Source organism: Zeugodacus cucurbitae, chromosome 5 (assembly GCF_028554725.1).
Source record: "Zeugodacus cucurbitae isolate PBARC_wt_2022May chromosome 5, idZeuCucr1.2, whole genome shotgun sequence".
Classification (NCBI taxonomy): domain Eukaryota; kingdom Metazoa; phylum Arthropoda; class Insecta; order Diptera; family Tephritidae; genus Zeugodacus; species Zeugodacus cucurbitae.
Genome location: NC_071670.1, coordinates 30,069,578 through 30,095,814, shown reverse-complemented (window position 1 = coordinate 30,095,814; position 26,237 = coordinate 30,069,578). Strand labels below are relative to the sequence as shown.

Genomic DNA, 26,237 nt, shown 5'->3' with positions numbered 1-26,237 from the left:
CTCTGATAAATTTCGTGGTAGAATCAAAGCGCACGATTAATGTTCAAGTTCAGCAAGCATACTTTTGTATAACAAGTGCATAAATTGTTTTGAAATAATTAGATAAGATGAGTAGAAGGTAATTAAAATGTTCGCTTATGCAGTGCCAATTGTAGATGTAGACGAGCTTCAACGAATTTAGTTCGTTAATAATGGAAGGAAGTATAGTAAGTTAAAGTCAAGGATGATCCCATTGGCCAATAGGGTTATAAATCACTTCAATATAATTATGATTTCGTGCCATCGTTCCTAACCAGACATTTTTTGTCGTCTCCCTCAGTTATATCAAATATTCTGTCTTCGATGACAATATTTAAGACCCTTTTATTGAAGAACGCCTTCTCTTACAAAGTTGTCTTGGATGATATTCGGATAGTCGATTGAAACGCTTATATTCAATGCTAAAAGCTGTGATATGATACAGATAGATGAATAAATTAACGAAATTTGGTGGGTAATATTTATATGTTATACAGTATACTCTCGAAAAGTAAATCGATTGGTATTTTGGGTAATTTACTTTTTCGAATAATTTACTTTTCCAAATATATACATAAATTATCTGTTATTATAATATTAAATACATTTTTAAACTTAAAAAATTCATTCATTTATTTGCTTCAATAAAACATATGGATTTACATGAAAAACATATTTACATTTACATACATACATATGTATTTACTATGAAGAGAAAAAATCTTGAATATTCTTTTGTTTTTTTCTTTTGCAATATATTTTCTGATCATTTCTGTACGACAATTCAAAAAGTCTGACACCTGATTTGCATCGTTTTCATTCTTAAACCAGTGGATCAAGTAGCAGAGTTTATTTACTAAAAAGACGCGATAAACAAAAAAATAAGTGTTTTTGCAACATCGTAAAAAACGCTGCTTGCTTCGTTTCGAATTTTTTATCACACTCTCTGAAAAGTAAATTAAAAAATTTACTTTTTCGAGGTGCATGTGTAATCTTAAAGGTGATTAACTTTTCCGCGATTATTTACTTTCTGAGAATTTACTTTTCGAGAGTATACTGTACTTTGTCCTTTGGTAAAAAAATCTCAAAAAATTTTCATCACAATCATGGAAGTATTCTTTATTTTATTTACTTTTTTATTCGACAGGAGCACCTCATACATTGCGGACAAGTATTGGAACAGTGCCCGCATAATTGCAACGCCTTCGTGCCACGAATTCGCATGCGCACACATCTAAAAGAGTGCCCACGAGCCAAAGCGCAACCACAACCGTCCAGCAGCCTTGAGCGTCTCGACCAATTCATGGACAATCGCGTAAATCAGCTTGAAAAAGATTTGAGCGCACTGCGTTCGGTGCTTAATGAGGAGATCGGTCAACGTTTGCATCTGATCACAGATGTTGGCAATTTGCGTAAATACAATCAGGTCTTGGAAGATTGGAAACATGACGCCGATGATGGTTTGAGAAGCGTCAAAGCGTTACTCAATGAAGAGATCGTACAACGACAGTTCGAAGTGGGCGAGGCCTACAAAGACAATGTGGCCAATTTTGAAATGATAAAGGTTGAAAAGTACCTTTTAATATTTAATAATTATTTCTTTAATTCAAATCTATTGTAGAAAGTCAAAGCCGATATACAAGGTGAGATGGATGTGTTGCATAAGAATATACAACAATTGTCGGTGGAAGTGGCGGAACATGTGAATCACTTAAACGATAACACCATGAAACTGGAAGAGATGATCTTGGAAAACGAGAAAAAGAATCTGTTAGTATGTGTTGAACTCATAGTAACTTTTACTTACGCACTTCTCTTGTATTATAGTGACAAATTCATCGAAATCGAAGATTTCTTAAATGTCATCGATGGCGATTTGAAAACCAAATTTGTGGCAAATAGCGATCTGAATGCCAAGCAGGCGAATATGGATCTAGAGGTGAAGAGTATGAAAAATATCGTTTGTGAAACTGAAGAGCGTTGTGAAAAGTTGGAGGGTATAGTGAATCAAATCGACACTAAACTGCATCAGACCATGCAAACCCTGGCGGATTTGGAGAATCATTTGGCCACCCAACAACGGCTCACCAGCATACAAAATACAAGAGGTATTTGCCACTAATTTGCATTTCTTAAAGATTCAACTCTAATAAATATTGAATAGGTCATTTGATTTGGCGTATCAAAGATTTCTCCAAGAAGCTGGAAGAGGCAAAGCAATACGAAACGATACTGCATAGCGCCATGTTCTCCAACAAGCCATATGGTTATGCGCTGCGCGTAAGTAGACGCCCTCTATTGTGCACGTAAACAAACTTATCTAACGATTGCGCTATGAACTCACTTGCAGCTCGACATACACCCCAATGGTAAAGGCACATGGAAGGGTCGCAATCTGATCGCATGTCTCAATGTAATCGCCGGCGAGTACGACGCTTTGTTGTCCTGGCCTTGCCGCCTGCAGGCCGACATCATTATACGTGCTCAATTCAGCAATGGCGAAGAGTCGCAGGATTATGTCAAGACGATTCTGGTGCGTAAGAAAAACGACGAATTCATACAGAACAATCAGTACTTTCATATACCACATAAAATTATAATGAATTCGAATTTTTTGCGCAATGATTCGCTATATGTGGAGGTGCGGGTTTTAAAGTGACATAATTGGGCTTATTTACTACTTTAATTATAAGATATCCATTTAAATATTTTTTTGTATATAAAATAAGCTTTCCATTTGTATGTTTGATTAGATAAGTGTACTAGTATCTAAGCTAACTTTTACATATTAATTATTTTATAAAATTTCAGTGAAAAGTTGGGAAAATAAATGTTTTTAAGCAGACACTGCTTAAAATAATAAATCTTATGAATAAAGGGCGGCTTTATTTGGAATTAAAATAGATGCTTTGGAATGAAATTAAAAAAATCGTTAATAATTTCTTAAAACGTAACTCCATGAATTCTGAATAAGCTGCAAAAGTTCGTCATTCTTACTTCGACATTTTCCTCTTAATGTATTTCACTGTATTCCACACATTTTAAATGGAATTTAGATCTGACGATGGCGGTGATCACTCCATCATACTGAAGTTATTGACCCCAAACCACTCTTTTGTACGCTGAGCCGTGTGTTTAGCGTCGTTGTCCTAAGTTGAATATTATCTTCAGAGTACTGTATCATACATTTTTAGAGGTTTGCAACATAATTGGTTGCCCGATGTATGAAAACAATCCCCAAACCATAAAGTCATATTTAGCGGTGTTAACCGTGTACTTAAATCACACCTCATGTTCTTCAATAAACATTAGCATTTGTTACACTTTCCTTTTTGGACGTCTTATAGCCTTAAGATCTTTCTTTTGTAAGCATTTTGCTGATAGTTGTTGAGCCAACAATATTTAAATCACATTTAATTGGTTTTGAGGCAATAAATGAATTCTATTTAACAAACAATGATATTTTGGACTTCCTGCCGTGTGTTTCAATCTGCAGAAACCATTTACATAATTGGTTGTCCAACCAATGTTTTACAAACATAAAAAAAAATTACTATTTATTTGTACGAATTTCCCTGCTTGACTAAATTTTTCGAGTTTTAGAATCAGAGGTCTTACACTTCCCCATATTTCTTTAATAAAAAGCGATGAACTGGTTGGTTCTCATTCACATTTTTTCTTGCCTTACTAAAATTGTATTGTAGTTTAATTTTTATGCATCACTCTTCTTATTATTTTTCACATATCTATATATGATAGCTGTACGAGTTATACGACGACATTGACATAGTTCAGCGAATAAAAAGACAGCGGCTACGCTGGCTAGGTCATGTTGTCCGAATGGACGAAAACACTCCAGCCCTGAAAGTGTTCGATGCAGTACCCGCCGGAGGAAGCCGAGGAAGGGGAAGGCCTCCACTCCGTTGGAGGGACCAGGTGGAGAGCGACCTGGTTACACTTGGGATCTCCAACTGGCGCCGAACTGCGAAGGAGAGAGACAGGTGGCGCACTATCGTCGATTCGGCTATAACCGGCTAAACGGTTGCAACGCCAATCACATACATATATGATATTAAAAAGAATAATCTATGGACGAAATAAGTGATAATCCTCAAAGACATTGAGAGTCAAACCAATATATTAAATAATTTGTAATTAATTTCATATGTTTGTACGTTTGTTGATTTATTATATTTTATTTTATTTTTTCAAAATGGATATACATACATATGTAAGTGTAAATGAAATAAATTTGTATGCATGTATTATGTTTTGAATGATATAAATATCGCAAAAAAATAGTATAACTTTTTATATACGTATTATGAAAATTTAAGCATATAAATGCACATTGATATTGTCATTAGTTGATGTACGACACAAAACATTAAATTATATTTTAGAGATTTGCGATAGAGATTATTCAATTTTTTAATATTTTCAATACAAAAGGAATATTTTGAAATAATATATATAAACTACACTTAGTTAGGTTACCACACTTATGCAGAAACACTTGAATATTGACTATAAAAATAGTATGAATTTTATATAGTTTAAGGCGTTTGATTGCATATATTCGAAATACAAAATAGTCATACATTCCAGCATTGGAATTGTCAATTAACAGCTAAACAATACGCAATTAGCAAATTCACATTGAGGATAGCAAAAATTAATCAATATAGTATACTGCTGTAAAACTTTTAAGGCCTTTGCAAGTGCCGTGTACTTATACACGTATGCGTTGTTATATTTTAAGCGCTGATGTTGTTTATTAGGAGGAGCGTTGTTCACCAACGAGTGCGTATAATGCGTGCTTATAGTGACCCGATGTATCGCCCTGTGAAAAGATTTGTAATAAGTCGGATATTTGAATAAACGTATTAATCAAAGTTAAAGTAGAATGTTACCTTTATCCAGCTCTTTAAGCTCTTGCTGTACATACGCTCGTATTGTGCCTTAATATCGCCCATATCGATCTACAAGTAAAATGTCATGCAAATCATATAATGGTTTTTCGAAATATTGTTCAAAGTATATTCTAACTCACTTCGGAGCGTGTGATCACGACGCGTATCAGTTGTTTGTCATTTGTACCAATGCCTGCCATACTCTTGTGCAGACGCGAGGCGAAGTACTCAGTTTTGTTGGTGACACACTTGTAAATGGCGATCAATCCCTCCATTATATCACCCGAGAATTCTTTACGTATGGCCTTCTCCAATGTGTGGCCAGTCATTTTTTCGTACTCTTGGAATATCTGCAGAATAGAAAATAAACAATTTTGCATAAAAAACATAAAGAACGAGGAAGGTAGATGAATGACTCACCAAACGCAACTGTTGGTAGTTACGTTGACACAAAATCATGTTGAACATGCTCTCATCAGTACCGACACGCAGTTCGCCTGCCTTGAGTAGCTCACGTGCATCCGACTGTGCGGCAACCGGATCAATTTGACCGCTCTCGTCGCGTGCTGCTGTGCAAAGCGACACCAGCAGACGCTTGAAGTTACCAGACGTCTCCGACTTCAATTCTGACTCCAAATGCGCACCGTATACTAAAAAAGGAAATAATTTTACTCTTAATAGGAGATTGCGAATTTTAGCTTAGTCTTTTACTTACAGCGCAAGTACTGATTCTTGATGGTGTGTATCTCCACATTCGACAGAGTGCATAATATTTCGATAAGCACCTCCTCATCGGTGCCGATGCCCGCCATGGCGTCATTTAACTCCGCACAATAGAAGTCAACAATTGGACGCAAGAGGCCCACAAGCAGCTTCTCAAAGTTACCACTAGTCTCGGATTTAACATCTTCGATTAGGTCCTTACCAAAATGCGTTTTATATTGGCGTTGAATTTCCTAAAGGAACCGAAAAGAGAGTGGCAGATTTACATAAAACAGTTATCTATATTAAATAAAATTCAACATAAATGTCATTAACTGTTGCCTAACGGAAATTACTATACGTTGCGGAAGTATTTCATAAGCTCAAGTAGCATTGCCATTGCGTAAAAAAGCTTTTCGCTTTAGCTTAGTAAAGTCCTAAACCACTACCATTACTTAGCAATGACAAACGTTTTGTTGTTTTTTTGTACTTTTAGACCAGTTATAGCCGGTGAAAACTGTTAATCATAAAAAACGGTAATTACCAATAAAAATATATTTTTTAATCACTTACTTTTAGTCGGTGTCATAAACATTGAATTCAACAAGTAGTGAGATTACGAAATTAAAATTTTTGCAGATTAAGAGGTTAGGTGTGCTTCAAACTATGGATTTTTTTATTAAATAATAAAGGGTGATTTTTTAAGAGCTTGATAACTTTTAAAAAAAAAAAAACGCATAAAATTTGCAAAATCTCATCGGTTCTTTATTTGAAACGTTAGATTGGTTCATGACATTTACTTTTTGAAGATAATTTCATTTAAATGTTGACCGCGGCTGCGTCTTAGGTGGTCCATTCGGAAAGTCCAATTTTGGGCAACTTTTTCGAGCATTTCGGCCGGAATAGCCCGAATTTCTTCGGAAATGTTGTCTTCCAAAGCTGGAATAGTTGCTGGCTTATTTCTGTAGACTTTAGACTTGACGTAGCCCCACAAAAAATAGTCTAAAGGCGTTAAATCGCATGATCTTGGTGGCCAACTTACGGGTCCATTTCTTGAGATGAATTGTTCTCCGAAGTTTTCCCTCAAAATGGCCATAGAATCGCGAGCTGTGTGGCATGTAGCGCCATCTTGTTGAAACCACATGTCAACCAAGTTCAGTTCTTCCATTTTTGGCAACAAAAAGTTTGTTAGCATCGAACGATAGCGATCGCCATTCACCGTAACGTTGCGTCCAACAGCATCTTTGAAAAAATACGGTCCAATGATTCCACCAGCGTACAAACCACACCAAACAGTGCATTTTTCGGGATGCATGGGCAGTTCTTGAACGGCTTCTGGTTGCTCTTCACCCCAAATGCGGCAATTTTGCTTATTTACGTAGCCATTCAACCAGAAATGAGCCTCATCGCTGAACAAAATTTGTCGATAAAAAAGCGGATTTTCTGCCAACTTTTCTAGGGCCCATTCACTGAAAATTCGACGTTGTGGCAGATCGTTCGGCTTCAGTTCTTGCACGAGCTGTATTTTATACGGTTTTACACCAAGATCTTTGCGTAAAATCTTCCATGTGGTCGAATAACACAAACCCAATTGCTGCGAACGGCGACGAATCGACATTTCACGGTCTTCAGCCACACTCTCAGAAACAGACGCAATATTCTCTTCTGTACGCACTGTACGCATTCGTGTGGTTGGTTTAATGTCCAATAAAGTAAACTGAGTGCGAAACTTGGTCACAATCGCATTAATTGTTTGCTCACTTGGTCGATTATGTAGACCATAAATCGGACGTAAAGCGCGAAACACATTTCGAACCGAACACTGATTTTGGTAATAAAATTCAATGATTTGCAAGCGTTGCTCGTTAGTAAGTCTATTCATGATGAAATGTCAAAGCATACTGAGCATCTTTCTCTTTGACACCATGTCTGAAATCCCACGTGATCTGTCAAATACTAATGCATGAAAATCCTAACCTCAAAAAAATCACCCGTTACAATATGTTTAAAACATTATCTTAAAATAGATCCGAGTAATCTAAAAAATCGTTTTTTAAGTCGGTAGGCAAGATATCTCGAAAAGTATTGAAGCGATTTTGTTCAAATTTTGCACACATCTTTGGAATACGATTATCAATTAACGAATGATTTTGTATATTTTTATTACAACTATCTTTTCAGCAAATATATAGCGAAAATTTGATCAAAAAGGTTAGTTGTTTTGTTAAAAATCTGCCAAAAATACAAATTTTAATATTTTATTTTTTATTCTTTCATTAACAAGAGTTATCCATGCACTATCGAAATATTTTTGGTTTGTTGATTTTGGATGAACCAATAATGAGTTATGATGTGCACGGCAGGAGTTTTTTTTGGACACATCTTGGAAGGTGAGGTACCAATGGCTGAGTTTTCGGAATGTTTTGAATAAAAATTTCACGAAATACTACTTAAATGCTTATCTTCGATATGCTAAATTGAAATATATGATTGAATATATTAAAAATAAAATGTGAAAATATCCTAGTTACGAATAATATCTCCTTCAAAATACGAATAATCGAATAAAAGTAATTGCATTTATTGCTAATTTTTAAAGAATTCTCAATCACCTTTAATTTGATATGGCTGTATATAATTAAGTTATCTATTTTCTAGCTTGGAATTAGCAGATAGGTGGCAAGCTTTCCAAAATTGTATGTCACAGAATGACTTTAAAAATTATTAGTTCATTTTGTATGTTTTTTCTTTTATTTCTTAATTTATTCAACCTTAAGTTTTGTAACTGCAGTCTGGTTGGGTGCCCATATTTAGCATAGCTTAGTATAATCTACTAATTAAAAAAAAACTACATAAAACATGTTTTCAACTGTGACCTTACTTGTTCAATAAAATAAAATTATTTTAAACATACCTGTCTCTGTTCATTGGAACGACGGCAAATGATGTTGATTAAAGCATCTTCATCGGTACCAAAACCTTTCATGGCTTTGCGCAAATCATGAGCATCCTTGACGGGATCAAAGTTCTGTGCGGGGGTTACAGTTGGTGTGCCCTGAAATGGATCATGTATTTTTAGTATTTTACACATAAATTAGTTTAAGATATATAGAGAAGAGCACTGCCTATATATACATCAACGACTTACTAATGGTTAATGAGAGAAATATAACTTTAGCTTAAAAGATAAATATAATAATAAATATACTTATGTAATTATAACAAGTGAACAAGTGATAATAATGCTTAAACGTACAAAATGCAATTTAACTCTTTTCAATCATTTATATTTATGTCGCATGTTAATAATTTTAGAAAACTTTCGTTCTCAAATCTATAGATGTACCACATATTTGAACATGCATTTTTATATATTTGGCAAGCTAATTTGATATTGGTACTTTTAAATTAAAATATATAGTAATTAAGTATTGGAAGCTGATTCGTAAAACTAGGAGAGTGGCGAATCGAACACGCCACTGGTATAAATCTAACAGACTGGCATAATCAAACGGTTAGCTACAGAGGTCTATATAATTACCGAGTTGAAAAGTGACGATTCGAAAAGGGCTACCATTTTCTTTAATGCATAATTCTACAGATTTGTATAAATGTATATGAAATAAAATACAGTTAAACTTTCCTAACTCGAATCACCATAATTCACAAAAAAAACTACGAGTTCGAGAGACTTCGAGTTATGGAAGATACGAGTAATTTGTATGTAATTTGAATTATATTGCCAATTCGATAGTTCGAGTTATGGTGGACTTCAAACTATAGAAGTTCTAGTTATGAAAGTTCAAATGTATATACGAAATCCAAAAGTTTTGGTAATATGAAAATTATGCTCGAGTACTTCATTGAAGTGATTTAACCGCTTGCAATTCGTTTTTGATATTTGTTCGTTTCGTCATTTTCACTTTAAGGTCTATATGCACTAGCTTTTTTGTACTTTATACATAAGTATATGACTGGAGCACTTCGGACACAAACCTCTCTTCGGGCAAACGGCTGATGATGGTGCTGCATGTGACCTTTCAGATGAGCCAATTCTTGGAAACAATGTGCGATATTGCCTGCTGGCGACTCATAACCGACCGACGTCGGCACCGGCGTATATCCATGTGTTGGCGCATAAGACGGATGCGTCGGTGGATGCGTGTAGTGGGGAGAGTGTGCACCCGCACCACTAGTACCGTAAGTTGGTGTGCCCGCAGCGAATGGATATGGTGCTGGTGCATGTTGGGGATTGTGTGGGTACGATGAACCGGGGTAAGGAGCATTATTAGGTGGTGCATTCATTGGTGGATAGGGTGTGTGATGCTGTGGAGCATGTGGGATATTGTTGGTGGGTGGGTATGGAGTTTGATGATGATGAGTTGACAGTGGTTGATAATGCAAACTATGTTGCTGCGGCACATGTTGTGGTGACGAGTGTTGGGTGGGGTGTTGTGAGGGCGCTATCCAACCAGCGCCGAATGGCACGCCAACTGGCGCACCAGGATTGGGATGGTTGTGACTGTTGTTATATGGTGTATTGGATTTGGGTTGTGGCATGCCGGAACCCTACAAAAGATGTATTGTATTATTCTATGAAAAACAATTTGACCGCTGTGATAGTAGGCGGCGCTGATTTGCTGAATTTGATTGTGATTTACTAATGTGATTTTGCTATTATGCTATATACATTTATTTGGAACCGTTATAAACCAGTGAAGAGGGAAGTGGCAAAGGAAGCATTGGAGTTTCTAAGAGGTGGGCTGACAAGTTCGCAACGCTTGGAAGAAAGTGCACTTTCGATTTAACTATTATTCTTTACATGGGCTATCGATCGGTGTACGATCTTTCGACCCGATACTATTTTTATAATACTCAGTCCTGGTGATAATTTAAATATTGTTGCTAAATTTATTTTAAATAAGTCTGAAAATCGAAAAAATCTCTAGAGACTAGGTCAGAAACATACGATGCAAGATGCAGCAATTCCAAATATAAACAATACGAACTTTTCAGCATCCTGGTGCTATAAAATAGCCAACATTAAACAATTTTAGTATTAGACTCTACTTTTTAGAAATAGAAGCATTAAATTTTATGGGAAGGCAGTTCAACAACAAAATACGATAAGACGATTAAAGTGAAGGGGGAACCAAATGCCACTTACCAATCCACACCAATTCAACGAGAGTAAAACCAATACACGAATCTATGTACATACATACACAATATATAGATATACCTATGTACATGTGTATAAGAAATACAAAAACTTTATTTTCGAAATGTGCTAAAGTTGATTTCATTTAAATAATTCCAGGAAGAATGTTTGCGCCAAAGTGAGGATGTGTATGTATGTATATTTAATTTTATTTTTAAAATGCATATACATACAGTGTCGGACAAAACATATTGTACCTTATCGTCTCCTGTTCTCGCAATTATCATTTTAAACATAAACAAATTACTCAGATTTGAAGAATAGCTATTTATTTTATGAAAACAAACAACATTTTGGAAACTATTTGACTCTTTATCTACCTTTTTTACGAAAAAAATTAAACATGTGCATTTTTCAGTGCGACAAAACATATTGGAATAATGATTTTTATTCAATATTTTATAGAGTAACCGTTATTTTTAATTACTTTACTCTATCTATTTGGCATATAAGCTGTAAAATTGGTAATAAATTCCTGTGAAATGCTTAACCACGTTTGTTTTACAGCTCTAAACAATTTGTACTTGTCACATTTTATTTGCCTATCCTTACATTTGAGATTTTAAATAGTTTTGAGATCGGCGATTGAGCTGGCTACTTTAGAACATTCATATTTTGTGCTACGACCCAATTTTCCAATAGTTTTGAGAATTTCTTTGGCTCGTTGACGTGTTGAAACGACCACAAAAGTGACATATTCCATTTGGCATGGATATCCTTGAAATTGAATCGATTAATAATGCAATTGACTAGTTGTAGAGGTTCAACACCAACCCCGGAAAACATCTCCATACCATAATGGCACCTAAACATGCTTAACTGTACCTTGGAAGTATCGGGATGTAACTGTTTATTTTTTGGTCGGCGAACACTTCTCATTCCGTCTAAGCATTTCAAATTATATATTGATTTATCAGAGAAAAGTATTGTTTTACTGACCAGTTACTGTGTTCCCTAGCAAATTTTAAACGTCTTAGTCGATTTTTTCTTGATTGAAACCGTTTTGGATGCTCTATAACTTTTTATCCCAATTGCACACACTCTCCTTTGTACATTACGACTGCTGATTGTCATATTTAAGTCTTTAACCACGCTTGCCGCCGACTTATTTGAAAACTTTTTAGTTCTCTAAGTACTTTTGAATTGACATGTCATGTTTTAGCTTTGGGTCGTTCTCCACGATGGTGATTTAACATAGATATCTTTCCCTAGATTACTTTATAATGAAGTTTACAGTTGAATTTTTGACATAAAACTTGTTACAAATATCTTTTTGTGATAAAACTTTATTGTAGTATTTAATAAATAATGGTTTTAATTGAACTGAATGTTTATTTCCAGACATGGCGACTTTTTGTTATAAATTTCTTCGAAAAAGTAGAATTTTAACAGCATCCCAACTTCTTATACAGTTTTAGTTAGGCTAAAATGATGTTGATTTTTTATTCAAATTGCGTAGATAATGCAATCGTCCCAAAATAACGTGATTTTCAACGCTTATCGCGATAAATCCAATATGTTTTGTCGCGGTGAATATTGGGTACTAAAATATAAAAAATATAAGTTTTTTTATATCGAAAATAGTAATTTGGACTATATGAGATGTTTTTAGCATTCATAGTCATCAGTCTAATATGTTTTGTCCGACACTGTATATACAATACATTTTTTATCATTTTCTAGAATTTAATTTTATAAAAAATTTGTTTTAATCAAATATCATTCGATGCAAATTTGCAGTTAGTAATTTCTTCTGTGCATATTGTATTTAAAACAAATTGTATGTATAGTACATAATATAGGTATGTATATAGGCAAACTAAACTTAAGATTAGTACGCATGATGCAATTTCAGAATATATAGTAAAATTGATTATTAAAAAAATGTAGTAAAAAATGCACTACTTACAAATGGATACATTTTAAAATTTTGTGCTTCCTTTTTGCCGAAAGTAATTCGAAATTCTAGTCACTGGGCGTTTAGCTGTAAAATAGTAATAAAAAAATATTTTATGTTTTAAATGCTGTATAAATAAATATTGATTATTTGTAATTATATCTGGCAGCCGACCTATCACACTAATTATATACTATGCATTTAGGTACTACTCAAAACTTCGCTACTTGAATCACTTATCTATAAGTTCACTTGAGTTTATTGTCATTGTCAGGCACATTACTAGTAAAAATAGCACAAGCTTCAAGGTGTGCTTATAAACAGATGTGGAAATATGCATTACACCGCTAGCTAGTGATAGCAGTGTGCCCAACGTGTTGCAAGCCAGTAATACGTTGTACTTAAAGTAAACTACTATATTCACATTCAATATATGTATATATATATCCATATGAACATATATGTGTGTATATATGTATATGCATGTGTGTGTATGTGTGTGTGAAACATGTACTTGTGTTCGTTTATCGCGCGAGTCAATGCTCCTGCAGTCACGCATTCTTTGTTGTTGGACACTTCCGTTTGGTTGGCAGCCGGTTTCAATCTGCCTTTCCTTTGTCATGCACATTCGCCTCTTTCGCAAACCACATTTCTACTGTTACTATGACGTTGTGGGCGAGTCAATGCGTCGCCAATAAAAAGCGTTACATTTATTTATTATTTTTTTTTTTGAGAGCGTTTAATATATACGACATACATATGTACATGTGTATATTATAAAGCTTCTTGTGTTTTTACAGAATTTGCTCTGGAGTTCGTATTTATTGCAAGCAAACTTTTATTTTTATGTATAAAATACGATAGTTTTTTAGGAAGATTTTTTAGATTAGGTCGGCGATTTACAAATTTATAAAAAATGTAGGCAAGTGAATGGCGATACAGGTCCTTTCTTATTTGTTGAATCTACTGACGAAGCAAGTATAAATCTAGCAATAACAATATACTACAAAATCGATCTCGGTATTGAACCAAATATAAATTTTCCGGGAGATTGAGTCATAAGTAAAAAAAAGTATATTCTCAGTTTTTCGAAGTTAGCCTCTAAAATCGAAATATAGTTATGAAGCAAGTGTGTTGATTTTTTATAATTTTTACAACTATATTCGAAAATTCTGTCAAAAATATGAATTTTACTGTTTTTTTTCTTCGTTCATTAACTAGATTTTTTGAATGAACCAATAATGAATTCGGTCCACTGCAATAGCTATTGTTTTGACATGTTATGGGAGATGAGATACCATCAGTTGACCATAAACTGAGTTTTCTGAATTTGTAAATAGAAATTTCACAAAAAACTGTAAATGTTTGTATACATTAAAAAAAATTCTAAAACGACCCTTGTTTTCAACCTCTGACCCCTTATACAACGAACTGGTGCCTTGTGGGTTCTTAGAGAGTTAAATACATATGTTTCTAGGTAATAATACGATGTGAGTAACGATTATTTAAGAAGAAAATAAAGACATACAGATAATGGTATGAAAGTAGGAAGATTTATAAGATTACAGAAAATGTAATAAAGATATTTTAGCTTCTATTCACTTTCTGCTTTGTTACATATGTATGTACATATGTACGTAAATTGCGTCAAGTTAGCGATGAAATCGTGTATTGGCAGATACTAGATAAGATTTAAAAATACTTCATAAGGGTTATTAGCTTTCTGGAAAGTTTATAACTTGGAAGAACTCTCAATTTGCAACACCCTTTTCATAAACCACATAAAAATACAATTATTTATCGATAAATCTAATTAGTTCGTGTAAACATGCAAATAACAATAGCTTTTTCTAAAATCATACATATGTATGTATTTTGAAATGCTTGAAAATCGCTGTGGAATATACGCAGTTTGTCGATTAGGTCAATGTCAATGGAAAGAATGCAAATGAATTTCACATATTTTCTGCGGGGTGCTCACACATTTAATTGAGTATGTCAAAATAATTGCACATTCTATAATATAAACACCCCAGAGCGCAATGGTGTCGAGCAACAAGTTGTGATAGGCGGCAATGATGACAACTGCTGATATCTTTCTAAATGAATAATTAGAATATTTTCGTAGGTACATAGTATCGAATTTGACACGCAAGCGCTAGATATAAACGAGACTACAATTTGCAAAATGCATAGCGCATACATGTACTTGTATATACATACATATATTATATATACAAAAGTGTGCATAAACTGTTTGTTTTCGTCGGAATAATTACGGCGATTGGGCCACATGGCCCACCACCGAAGAGAAAAATAAGAAAGCGAAATTATTGGCATTGAGCCAGCTTAATGTGTGCGAGTGCGGGTGTGTTAGCTGAAACTTTAACTGCACTCGCATAGTGGGGAGTCATTCGACAATTACTTCCACGACAATATTGCAAAATTCATTTTCCTAAATTATATGAGGCTAATTAAAAAGCGTGTTACTGATATTTTCCAATAAATACAAGCTCTCAACGTAGCTTTGTACGTTAATCAAATATAAAGTGTTTCTTAGATGTTATAAATTTCCGGATCGGAAACTGTCAAACAACCTGTTAAAGTAAACAACTGTATTTTTGACATATACGTTTAACATACATATGTACATATTTTTTCCATACCATGTAAAGAAATAAACCGGGACAGCGTTTTAAATCGTAGAAATTAGTAATTTTTCCAAGACTCTGGTTGGTTGGTGGAATGATGTAAGAAAAGGCACTCCGCGCTTAAAAAAAGCTTAAAAATTCGCGAAATTTATTTTTTTAATTTCTAAATAGACTTCTGATAAGCCGTGGAGTTTATTAAAGTTTACTGCAACGTTTCACTTAAAAGAAACAACTAAAGAAACTGGAAAGTTATATAAAACAATTCCAGTCAAGGGTACATACATGTATGTATGCTTTTTTGTAAGAGATAATTGTGAAATTGTTAAAATTAATACCAAATTTGCCATGGAAGTAAACATTATTTATAATGGATGACTTGTTCGGGAAAATATTATATCTGCATACATGAGTCTTTTATAAACAGCGTCTGGCATCCCATACTATCATCATGACTCATCCGATTTGATGCAGTTGATAGCGAGACTTGTTCAATTCAGTGTAGTAATAACATAAATAAAATGATGACTAATTTACATAAACTTTTTCCAAGTGAAATGCATAAACACACACTTAAGTGTAACGTTTTTCGAACAACCCAGGAATGTATTTAATTCTGTATTACTCGTGCAGCACAGTAATTTGCTTAACCACACTGTTAAGATTTATAGAAATTTGGTGTGCAAACAGTGATTTTAACATTTATTTTATTGTAATCAATAGATTCGAAAATGGTGTATAGTCACCATTCGGTCCAATTTAAATAGTGCATTTAGATAATTTTAAATTTATAATTTTTTTTTGATGTTTTATATTTCCAAAAATAGATAGCGTCATTGATACAGTATAGAGACCATCTAAAGGTATATAAAATTGTTTTGGGAAATGTTTTCTAATTGGATGCTGCTATCGTCGGTATACCAAATTTTCAATCTAGCTATATATTAATTCCAGTTTTCCCCAACAAAAAGAAATACTTTGTTTGATATCCTAATAGCTTGAAATCTCATGTAGGTTAATGTCGGGACCCGATAGCTAGTTAAAAGTTAGTTGATAGTTGATAGATCTGCCGCAAAGATATTAACTTAGAAAATAATCCCCACATAAATAATGAACATTATTATTTTGAACCATATTTTCTTACAATAACGATTATCACAGGCAAATACAGTGGAACTTCAACTTCAACTTAATTCATCAATATTATAATCGACGATTATTATATAAACGATCAGCTAATATACATATACAGTGGAACTTCTCTAACTCGAATCACCATAATCCACAAAAAAACTTCGAGTTATAGAATTTTCATTAAAACATATATATTTTCAAAAAGCTGTAAAATATAGATTAACACATTTTTTTATTTAGTTACTTCGTAAAAATTTTGATGGACATACGTTAAAACACGTAGAATTTGTATGAAATTTGACTTCTATTGCCAGTGCAAGAGTTAGAGTTGTATCTTTTAAATTTTTTGGGGCATAATTGTAAGGCGTCAGTAACTGTGCAAAAGCTTACAACAGCAGTTTGGCAAGGTCCCAGTTTTATCAAATTGTGTAGTTAGAACAATATATTGACATAGTTCCTAAACACAAATACCATTTTTCAGTAGGTTTGCAAATATTTATCATAGAAGATTTTCTTATTTTGTGAAAAAAAGTTATGATGTAGATATCCTCTTTTGAAAAGACACTCCTCATATAATGTAATGTATTTTTACTAAGACTAAGAATAATGATATGTATATTCAACTTTTTCAGCTTTTATAAAAACAAGCGATCATGTGGGGCTAAGCTAAAAGAGCGCACCGCATAGTCTGATCGCTATATATGTATATACAGTCAGCATCATATTTCATCGTACGGTACTCTAAAATGAAAATTTCCGTTTTTAATCCACTCAAATGAAAAAAGTTCTTCTATAGATAAAAGAAAGCTTGAAAATAGTATAATTTATATGAAAATTTATTGAATATATTTCAAAATAAAAATGATAAATTAACAAAAGCTTAAACTGAACAAATTTTTTGCGTCATATTTTATCGTACGTTACGCATTTATGTAATCAATATCTTTACTATTATGTTATACGCTATACATTTGTTTAGAAACTTAAAATATAGTAGTTTGTGGGTCTCTCATTCTATTTAGCATCGAAGAGATGAGTGTAGCTGTAAAATTAGTCGGTATTTTGTTCCACTCTTCTATTAAGCCCTTTTTTGAAGTGACACATACGAAATTGTATGTTTTTAAAGATTCTTTTTCATATAATCGCTTAAGTATTCAATGGGATTGAGGTCCGGGCCTTGTGGAGAGGTGTGAAGCTGTTTCGCGTATTATATAGCATCCATTCGCGAACCAAATATGCAGTATGCTTTGGGTCGTTGTGTTGTTTTAAAACATAAGCATAAGTTAAGCCCATATTTTTCAACTGACTGCTTTAAATTTTGCCTCAAAATTTCTAAATATTGTTCATTGTCAATTTTTCTTCTAATAAAGATCATCTTCCCAACTCCAGAAACTGTCATACATCCCCTAACAATCAAGTTTCTTAAACCATATTTAACAGTTCTTCGCAAATTTTTAGTAAGAAGCGTTGTGTCCTGTTTTCACTAAACTTTTTATGGCCCATTATCGCCGAAAAGATTAAATATGCTTTCGTCTGAGAGAAGCACTATCTGTCAAATGTCAATACCCTTCTACAAGTGCTGATTTGCGAAAGTTATACGTTTTCGACTGTTCGATTCAGATACAGGCGGTGCTCGTCGCGATGTTGGTGGCGATAATTTGAAGATAACCATTACGCCAAAATATTTTCTGAATTGTATACTTGCTCAGCCATATTTCCGAAGCTTTTTCCACTTCACTACATATTTCTGAACAGCTCACACGGCCATTTTTTCGTGCCATATCCCTAATTATGTCCTTCATTAAGTGTTCGCGCGCCTCTCGATCCATTTTGTTATTCTCTATTATTACTTTTATAAACAAATCTAGTATGTGCTGTATTGTAAACTTATATTTAGAGGTAGTTTTATCAATTTCGCTCATTGATTTTGCTTCTTTTCGTTATTATATCACAATTTCTCTAAAATCTGAGCAAGTTTCCTGTCTTTTCTCCATTATAGTCAAAATAGGAAATAACCACTGGACCACTTCACAGCACGTGAGAAACTGATTCCACTTCTGATATTGAAGCTATTTTGTTTTAAAATGATAACAATAAACTCTTAAAAGTAACGATAAACAATGCCGTACGATGAATTATGACGCACCAACTTTGAACATTAAGCCAATTTTTGAGTTTTTACATTTATTTTGCAAATAATTTTTGCAACTGGAATATGAAATATATTTTGTTTTTTATTTTGATCAGTTCATAGAAGAACTTTTTTCATTTAAATGGATTAAAAACGAAAAATTTGATTTTAGAGTGCCGTACGATGAAATATGACGCTGACTGTATATTTAATATGTAAAGAACATGTAGGTATGTATATGTACAAAAAATAACATTTTCATTATGTCTACAATTCCATATGTAGATTCCATGTACATTCTTAGTATACCATATTTATATTGCATGTACGAAAATATGCAAATAGTATATTGGCTTTCAAACTGTTTGCGAATAATTATTAACTTTATTGTTGAGTAGCGTCATATCTACTAAAAAATTAGAAACTGTTTAGCCGATTATAGCCGAATGGATGATAGCGCGCCATTCCTCTCTTTCCCAAATATATGTATAAAGAATACAGAAAATAAATCACACACTGTATAACGCACGTAAATTTCTTGTGGCAGACGCTCTTTGTTTCAGCAAAATGACGTGGTCATGCCCGAAATGAGACAAATTAATATGTACATATGAACACACGAGATTACTTAGGCGCTTATTAGCCGGCAAGGCGTCGTCTGACGATGACGTGTTCACAGAGGCAAAAAAAAAAAAATACAAAATACGTACATATTTATACATTATACATAAAAGCAAAAGTTATCACTTGAATATAGTGTATAACTAATTAACAATGAATTTCGTAGAAAGACACATTTTATAACTTGAAACGCAAGCAAAATGGCCAGTGATACTGATTTCTTTGTATTCTCTACTTTTAGCTGCGTCTTATTATTTACAGAAAATATAAACTCAGTTAATGTTATATATTTATATATTTGAAATTCTGTGACGTCAGTGACTTTTGTAGCGATTGGAACAGTCTCAATTGGAAATCCTACTTATTACGTAAACAAAGTCTGTTGACGGCGCCCATCTGAGTAATTTCCAAAGCTGTTTGGTGATTCAGTACAGAATACAATGAATTGTAGTACGAGCACTTGTGAAATTCGCGATCTGTATCTACGTTGTAGGTGTAATTGACTGCAACACCTCCGAGCAATTTTCACTTCCTCTAAAATAGTGTAACCGCAAGGGCGGTGATTGTATTTAGCAAACTTAATTTTTGCGAAATTACATTTTACACACCCAAATGCATGGCATAAACACAAAAATGCATTTGATGAGAATTATTATGCATACATATGTATGTACATATGCATAATATACAATATCATAGTCCATATTAAATAATGGGCCTACAACAAATCAGTAATATAGTTCTATGTGAAATCTCACCACTGGGGAGTCGCCTTTTAACTCATTCATCTTTGCAGTTAAACAACTTTTATCAGATAAACATCTAATTCCATAATCTCATAACTTAATTGAGTTAATGCAATAAAAAAAAATATTTTTCCCCTCTTTAAATCGGTCGGCCGTGTGTACGGGAAACTTATATTTTAAAGCGCACAATTTGGAAAAATATTGATGATGTGTTTATTAAGGCAGAGTTAGTTTAGTTTTTGTAGTTTATTTGCTATATTTATAAATAAAGCATACTGAATGTTAAATTGTTCACATAAAATTATTTTAAATTTGTTCCCTTATATTTGCCGAATCAATATGAAAACGGCTGGTGAACTTCTTTATTTATCCTGTAAAACGAAATGAATCTGTAAATAACCAGATGCTGCATGTTAATATTGGGCATACAGCTTATACGTTTGTAATTGCACTTACACTGACTCTGGAATATCTAAAGGATGCGTCCGGGAACTTTTTCGTGATTTTTCCAATTATTTCAGTAGAGTAAATAAGCTGAAACAGTACAATTTAACAATTTGAAAAAAAATAACAAATTTTGGAAAAAAGTTTTGGCCGGATTTGGGATATGATAGAGGAAACAGTTTTGAGAAAAACGCGTTCAAAGTTTTGAGCTGCCAACTAATCAACTCCATAACTCTTTTATTTTACAGTGGAACTTCCATAATTTGAACACTTGTATTGGCAATAATGTTTAGAAGCCAAATTTCATACAAATTTTCTTCCCTAACTCGAATTTCTATAACTCGAAGTTCTCTAGAATTTTTTGTTTGCCTCCGTACAATATAGAGGGACACTTTTTAAATTCTGCCTTGATAGTAAAATTTTAAAATATGTATTATGTACTGACCAAAAAGTTCGATTTATGGAAGGAAATTTTTATGAATTATTATTATTTTTTTCTAACGTCAGTGTATAAATCTATATTTTACAGTTTTTTGAAAATTTATATGTTTTAATGAAAATTCTATAACTCGAAGTTTTTTTGTGGATTATGGTGATTCGAGTTAGACAAGTTCCACTGTATATGCATTGCCTATTAAATGATATGATATTACATAACTATTACTATGATGGGACATTCATTACTGACAAAATTTGTGAAAAACGAAGGAGATGCACTGAGAAACTTATTAGAAAAGCATTTATTAGTACTACAGTTGTTTTCTTACATTTCAAAAAATATATGATAAATCTAATTTCATAGTGAGTGGGTTTTTTTAACTTGTATATTTTGTTCGAATTAGTTTCGAAAATGTACTTAGTGATTTTTGACTTTCGATTTTGAATCACGCGAGGTTTGAACTTTCAACCCATATGGCTACGTCCTTTGCAGAGCTATTGAAATTGGTGATGTTATCACATCTATTAAAATAAACATACTACAAGTATTACCGATGTGAAGAGATCACAATGAAAACTTTGAGATTCAAAAATAATAAATAATTTACCAAGAAAGCGATTAAACATATATTTTTTAGTTTCCAATGATAATTTACCAGTCAATTCGTTTCTAAAGCGATTGGTATTATAAAACTTTAGTTTATGATTTCAAAATTATGTTCGCAGCAGTTTTTAAATGTTTTATAAGTTGAAATAAAGTTTAGATAAAGTCATTATTTTTTCTATAGGATTACTGGAAAAGCCATTGACCGGCCAAAACCATTGATATTCAACTAAATTTACATACTTACATATGTATATATGTAAAATAATGCGGTTACTCTTTCTTATCGGCAAGCATAAGAGCTTGCTGAGCACTGTTTGTAAACGCTTATAGAAAGGTTAAAGTGCTTATCAGTGAATGTTTGGAGAATTCTGAAATAATTGTGGTTTCAGAAAAAACTTTCGCTAATGATTAACGGTTCTTGGTTAACATGCTTAAAATATGGCCCAGCAAATGCGCAAAACAATGATCCGAACGGATATAAATAAGCATTTTTTTTTCAAAATCGACAAATCCCAAAAAACATCAAAAATTATTTAATTTTAATATCAGCCATAATAAGTGCGAACCTTTCGAAAAATGTTAATAATAGGTAATATAATACTCATTATTTGGAGTTTTACTATAATTGTATATAAAACGGTTTTATGAGCAATAAAACCACTTTTATTTGATGTCAAAACTGTAATAGACAAAAGTTTTAAAAGAACTTTTTTCAAGAATATCTCTGACAAAATTGTAATATTTTTACATAAACTTTCTTGTAACGTTTTCGGCTTTTATATGAGGTTATGCAAATTTTAAGCCTAATAATAATGAGCGCCAAGAGTGATGATTAATTACTGTTTTAAGATTTAGCAAACATACTGTACTTTGTATGCGGCGCGTGTATGTACAAGAATAACGCTGAACTAGTTCAATACTCAACCTTACTAAAAATAACGCCGAAGAAAGTAAGAAGTCAAGTTAGGGTTAAATTTTTCGTTTTGCTCATTAATGTTGATGTCATAACTAGAATAATATTTATTCAACTGTTCACACTGGCAGACAGGAGCTATTATATATTGTTTTCTTTTTTTCGTTTTTTGTCTTTCAGTCGCCACCATCTCGACAAATATGAGTTGTGTTTGTAAAACAAGAAGGTGTGGTGAAGCGACATTGAGTCGCCGTGCTCTTTGACTTTTCTTCGTAGTTGCTGAAAATGCCTATATTATAAAAAGTATAAGGTTTGTACTTTACGCCTTTATGATAAAGAAAAAAGATTACAATATGAAGAATTGAAAGTTTCCAGATTAACATATTAACCTACAGTGGCTCACAGCAAAATGATGCAGCAATGAAATGAAAAATCGCTTAGTAAATAATCGTGTTTATATTTCGAAATTAAAAACTTTTACTAATTTATTAATTAGGTACATATGTATATGTTTAATCTTCTAATAAAAAAAACGTTTATTCCTTTCGATGTTCTCGAAAATAGACTTCAAGTTTTGTCAACTTAAGTAAAAAACCCTAAACATACGGTCCTTATAGCCGGACAAATTTCATGAACAAACTATCTTTATACTCTCGCAACAAAGTTGCTAAAGAGAATATTATAGTTTTGTTCATATAACGATTGTTTGTAAGTCCTAAAACTAAAAGAGTGAAATATAGGGTTATATAAGTGATCAGAGTGACGAGTTGGGTTGAAATCCGGATGTCTGTCCGTCCGTTCGTGCAAGCTGTAACTTGAGTAAAAATTGAGATATCTTCATGAAACTTGGTACACGTATTTCTTGGCACCATAAGATAGTTAAGTTCTAAGATGGAAGGCGAAATCGGACCACTGCCACGCCCACAAAATGGTGATAATCGAAAACCTATAAAGAGCTATATCTAAGCCATAAAGTAAGCTATGAAATTTGGTACAAAGAATCGTTCTAGAAAGGGGCATATTTGGATTTACAACATACAAAGTAAGAACTTGTGAAGATATCGGAACAGAACTTTGCACAAATATTGCAATTATAGTGTGGCATCGCCATTCTAAAAATCGTCGAAATCGGTCAATAAGTATTCAAGGCCCCATATATCGAACATGAGAACCTCAGGGCTCAGATATTTTGAAGAAATTCAGAGGGAATATTTTTCTTCTAATAATATGTCTCCGTACCAAAAATAAGTGAAATCGAGTCATAACTTCCCCCAGCTCCCATATAAGGAATGTACTTTCAATGGTCTTTACGCCATATGTGGCTCAAATTGTATGCTATATGTATTAAAAAAATTAAACAAATAAATTGCGTATTCTCTATACAATGCAATGCATACATTGTATACTCTATACAATGTTGGGTTATACCCGAATTTAGCCTTTCCTTACTTGTCATTAATATTTTAATACAGAAACATTTCCTATGTGTATATACATATATGATAAAAACGTGCACAGACGGGTACAATTTGCGGTTACAGTTTTTAAATTCTTAGTAATATGTAGCATGATATTCATGAAATTGGTGACTCTGTTTTTAATACGAATTGAGATATCCATACTATATACACATATCTCGAAAAGAGTCGAGTTATTTTTCATTGTGATCAAAACAAGCTACTTTGGCGATAGGAAAAGCGGGCCCTCCTCGAGCTTTTAAACAGATTTCGTTGAATGGACTTCTAGTTGAGTAGAAATAATTATAATATAAGCTTTCTATCAAATTCAATATTTCTTGAACTCTTTTTTTTTTTATTTTTAACGTATGTATGTATGTCTTCTTCATGATGTTCGTTAAACCAATGTTCGTTATTCAAGGAACTGGATGTAAAAATGTTGCTTGTTCGTTATAAGCGGTTTTCGTTAAAACGAATATTCGTTATTTCGGAAAACGGCTGTGTTTGAGGAAAAGCTTGGTAAGTACCTCGTGGCACTTAAGCGGGAGGGGCACGTAAGCGGGGATTACTGTATTTTCCAAAGTAAACAAAAAACGCAAATAAAAGTATAAATATTAACTATTCAAATCTAGATCTGTATTATTAAATAAGCTTGTACAGTTGTTGCCTAATTATATACCCATATATTTATATAATATGATTAGAAAATAGATTCTTGTACTTTAAGTTAAAGCAAATAGGTGCTCTGCAGTAAACGAGAGATTAAAAGAACATATTTAGTTTTACGACGCCTGTACAATAAAAGCAAGCAGTTTGACAAAATGTTTGTGTTACTTTACTATGAGGATCTATGTACTTAGATATATCTTAAAATGAATTAATGCTGAGCAATTTCAGAAAATATTATAAACTTATGTATGTACATATGTATTTGAAATGAATTATTTTAGATTTTCCGTAATATTATTTTAAAAAATATGCTTATATGGCATTATCAGCTAATCTTCTCTCTGAGCTACTCTCTACACTTTATTGATGTTAATATGAATGAATAACATAGGCAATAAAAACCGATATGAAATAGAGGTGGGCCGCAAATAAACTGCCAATGAATTCCGTCAGAGAGTCATGTGTTTAATGCAAGAAAACACGAAAACGCTGACTAAAGGGAGTTGTCGATGGATAAAAACATCACGAGATGAATAAAAATTTAAGCAACACTAATCATATATTGAAATATAACACTACCATTAAGATTAGCGGATGTAGCTAAATATGGTAGAAAGCATTTTTCAATGCTTGCACAGTTAACGCTCCTTCACGCTTAGTACTTTAATGGTTATTTCGGAGTCTGATGTTGATATACATATCTACATATATGTATTTATATACCCAAATGTAAATACATATGTACATATGCACATATTTCTAAACATTTTCACACGATCAATCACAGTGGCCTTCAAACTGTACATAGCTTTGGAGATGGAGTAATTCACACAAGTTGCCAATGAATTGTGAGTTTCCAACTGACCTTGATGCAGTAAACTAGTGCTGGTATTTATGGAAAACGCCATAAATATTTCTGGCGCGACTGCGAATGGAAAACTTACATTTCCAATTAGCAGTAAAAAACTTCAGTTGCAGTGAAAGTCCCGTAGACGTACATACATATGTAGAAAGTTTGCTTGTTTGGTTTGGATTGCAGTGGTTTGGTATTCCAATTACGTATGGTATGTGCATACGCACAGTAGTGTGAAAAAACTTTTTTCGTAGTTTGGATAGAAATAAAAATAATATGTTGTATTAATAACAATAACACACGCACTGCGTTTTACTTAGAGCGTTTTACTTCACAGTATTATTAAAAGTGTACATATATATGTACATAACCTTAGACACACATATGTATATGTAAATATGTATACAATTTATAGTCAGCAGAACAATCGCGATATTTTATCTTTTCCACACTTTTCTTTACTTCTTTGTAATTGTGTTGTTGTTGCACATTAAGAGTGATCTCCGTTTCCCTTTACGTTGCTTCGTTCAAAGCTCAAACACAATCACACACACGCACACATACACAAATTATATTTTTACTTGGAATTGAGTGGCTTAAAACCGGTAGATGATATTGTAGTAAACATTACTACCCACAAGAAATTACTTTCAATTAAACAACAAAGCGGCAAAAATTAATATTTCTTTTTAAACCTCAATTGACGTAGAGCCAAATGTCTTACCGATAAAAATAACCAAACGTTTCGCTCAAAAGTTGCTAGTGAACTGAATGCAAATGAACATTTTAATGGACTATAAATGAATCCAACAAGTTTTGTCGCTG

At 33.0% G+C, this 26,237-nt stretch overlaps 2 protein-coding genes across 6 annotated transcripts in view; one reads left to right on the top strand and one right to left on the bottom strand.

The window, feature by feature from the left end:
• The window catches only part of LOC105216447 (TNF receptor-associated factor 3), a 9,497-nt gene extending 4,774 nt beyond the window's left edge, over positions 1-4,723 (top strand). For both annotated transcript variants that reach the window (XM_011190934.3, XM_011190935.3), the window contains exons 2-6: positions 1,166-1,582; positions 1,640-1,788; positions 1,846-2,126; positions 2,183-2,298; positions 2,369-4,723. In XM_011190934.3, the coding sequence (XP_011189236.2) occupies positions 1,166-1,582; positions 1,640-1,788; positions 1,846-2,126; positions 2,183-2,298; positions 2,369-2,677 (1,272 nt within the window). In that variant the 3' untranslated portion in view covers positions 2,678-4,723. The remainder of the gene's footprint in view (positions 1-1,165; positions 1,583-1,639; positions 1,789-1,845; positions 2,127-2,182; positions 2,299-2,368) is intronic.
• Anxb11_1 (annexin B11) lies at positions 4,551-26,237 on the bottom strand. Of its 4 annotated transcripts, none has more exons than XM_011190931.3 (9): positions 26,137-26,237; positions 12,764-12,838; positions 9,630-10,202; positions 8,548-8,688; positions 5,647-5,887; positions 5,352-5,581; positions 5,072-5,281; positions 4,932-5,000; positions 4,551-4,861 (listed from the first exon to the last, which is right to left on the bottom strand). In XM_011190931.3, the coding sequence occupies exons 2-9, from the start codon at positions 12,773-12,775 to the stop codon at positions 4,796-4,798; spliced, it is 1,542 nt and encodes a 513-aa protein (XP_011189233.1). In that variant the 5' UTR covers positions 12,776-12,838; positions 26,137-26,237; the 3' UTR covers positions 4,551-4,795. The 4 variants fall into 4 exon arrangements, with proteins under 4 accessions (XP_011189233.1, XP_054086803.1, XP_011189234.1 ...); XM_054230828.1 differs by lacking the exon at positions 26,137-26,237 and adding an exon at positions 25,425-25,444; XM_011190932.3 differs by lacking the exon at positions 9,630-10,202 and having other exon boundaries at positions 26,137-26,225.